Source organism: Emydura macquarii, unplaced genomic scaffold, assembly GCF_026122565.2.
Source record: "Emydura macquarii macquarii isolate MOO-44397 ecotype Brisbane River unplaced genomic scaffold, CSIRO-AGI_Emac_v2 contig_1946, whole genome shotgun sequence".
In the NCBI taxonomy this organism is placed as follows: domain Eukaryota; kingdom Metazoa; phylum Chordata; order Testudines; family Chelidae; genus Emydura; species Emydura macquarii.
Window position 1 is genome coordinate 315,055 of NW_027132083.1, and position 1,704 is coordinate 316,758.

The 1,704-nt window shown below is 49.4% G+C and overlaps 1 protein-coding gene across 1 annotated transcript; it reads right to left on the reverse strand.

Annotated features, from left to right (window-relative positions):
* Positions 1–416: 416 nt before the first annotated feature.
* Positions 417–1,382, reverse strand: LOC137159851 (olfactory receptor 52K1-like). Its single transcript, XM_067558310.1, has one exon. The coding sequence runs from the start codon at positions 1,380–1,382 to the stop codon at positions 417–419; it is 966 nt and encodes a 321-aa protein (XP_067414411.1).
* Positions 1,383–1,704: the final 322 nt, after the last annotated feature.

The following is a 1,704-nucleotide window of genomic DNA, read 5'->3' on the forward strand; positions in this document are numbered from 1 at the left end:
CATGTAGGCAGCAGGGCTTAGTGGATAGTGCACTGGACTGGGATGCCAGAGACCTGGGATGAGTTCTTTGCTCAGTCATTGGACTGCTGGGTGACGTTAAGCAAATCACTTCATCTCCTCAGTACTAGGAGCATGCAAGTCTAGCCCTCTTGCTAGTGATGGACAAATGAGGAAGGACCACAGCCAAGTAAAACTTCCATGTTGGCCAGTATAGCTTGGGGCGAGCCCCGGGATTGTATGCTGCACCCTGTACAAAAGAGAGTGAGTTCCAAATCTATCATGCCCAAATGTTAAAAACTATCGAGGATGCAAGATGCTGCAGAAAGGAACACTCCGCACTCACTCTGCTGACATGTTTAGAGGGGTGGGGACACACATGATGGGTTACCCAGTATGAGACTACACACAATGACAGCCTAGAACCTTTTCCCTCGGAACAGGAGATGCACTCTGATGCGAATCTGTTTAGTTTTCACCCCGTACATGATGGGGTTCATCATGGGAGGGAATAGGAGGTAGAAATTGGCCAACAGGATGTGTATGTGAGGGGCAACTTGGTGACCAAACCTGTAAATACTTGAGGAGAGAACCAGTGGGGTGTAAAAAATTAAGATGGCACAAAGGTGGGAAACACAAGTGCCAAAAGCCTTCAGCTGTTCTTGCTTGGAGGCCACCCTTAAGACACTCCTTAGGATCCTGGAATACGACAGGGCGATAAACATCAGATCCAGCCCCACGATGGTGAAAGTTGTGACGATCCCATAGATGTTATTGAACCTGGTGTCGGCACAGGCCAGCTTCACCACTGCCATGTGTTCGCAGAAGCAATGGGAGATGATGTGGGACTGGCAGAAGGGCAGCCTCCTGAGGAAGAATGGCACAGGGATCACAAGGAGAACACCCCGGGCCAAAGCCAGCAGCCCGATCTTTGCTATCACTGAATTAGTCAGGACGGTAGCATACCTCAGGGGGTTGCAAATGGCCACATACCTGTCATAGGCCATGGCCACCAGCACACCAGACTCTATGTCGAAGAATGAGTGAAGGAAAAACATCTGCACCAGGCAGGCAGTAAAGCTGATCTCCCTGGAATTGAACCAGAAGATGCTCAGTGATTTCGGCATAGTGGTTGCGGATATGACCAGGTCGATGACAGCCAGCATGGCGAGGAAATAGTACATGGGCTTGTGGAGGGAGGGCTCTGTCTTCATAACATACAAGATGGTGCAGTTTCCTAGAAGGGCCACAGCGAACACTGAGCAGAAGGGGATAGAGATCCAGAGGTGAATGGCTTCCAGTCCCGGGATGCCAGTCAGGAAGAACACTGACGGATCAGAGCCTGCGCTGCTGGAACCTGACTGGTTGTCTTGTCGTGACTTCATTTGCAAGTCTTACAGCAGTGTCTTTCCTTTCAATAAAACACAACACATGGAATGAACAGATCCTGTAAGTTAGATACATAGTAGGGGACAGTCAGCTCTGGAAGAAGGGGATGCACCTCCGTTGAGTCCATCAGGAGCCTCTGCCCATGTCAGGGATGAATCTAATCCAAAGTTGTGAAAGTGTGTGGAAATAATTCTTTGACATCAGCAAAGTTTGGATTCGGCCTTTTTCTCCAAGTGTTTCCTTTAGAAAATTTGCTAATGGTTACACTGGAGAGGGGGCAGGAAAAGAGATGGGATTGGCCGCATTCCCTGATGCTCG

Bases quoted from the DNA above. Each gene is read 5' to 3' on its own strand.
- LOC137159851 (XM_067558310.1), bottom strand. From the start codon at position 1,382: ATGAAGTCACGACAAGACAACCAGTCAGGTTCCAGCAGCGCAGGCTCT.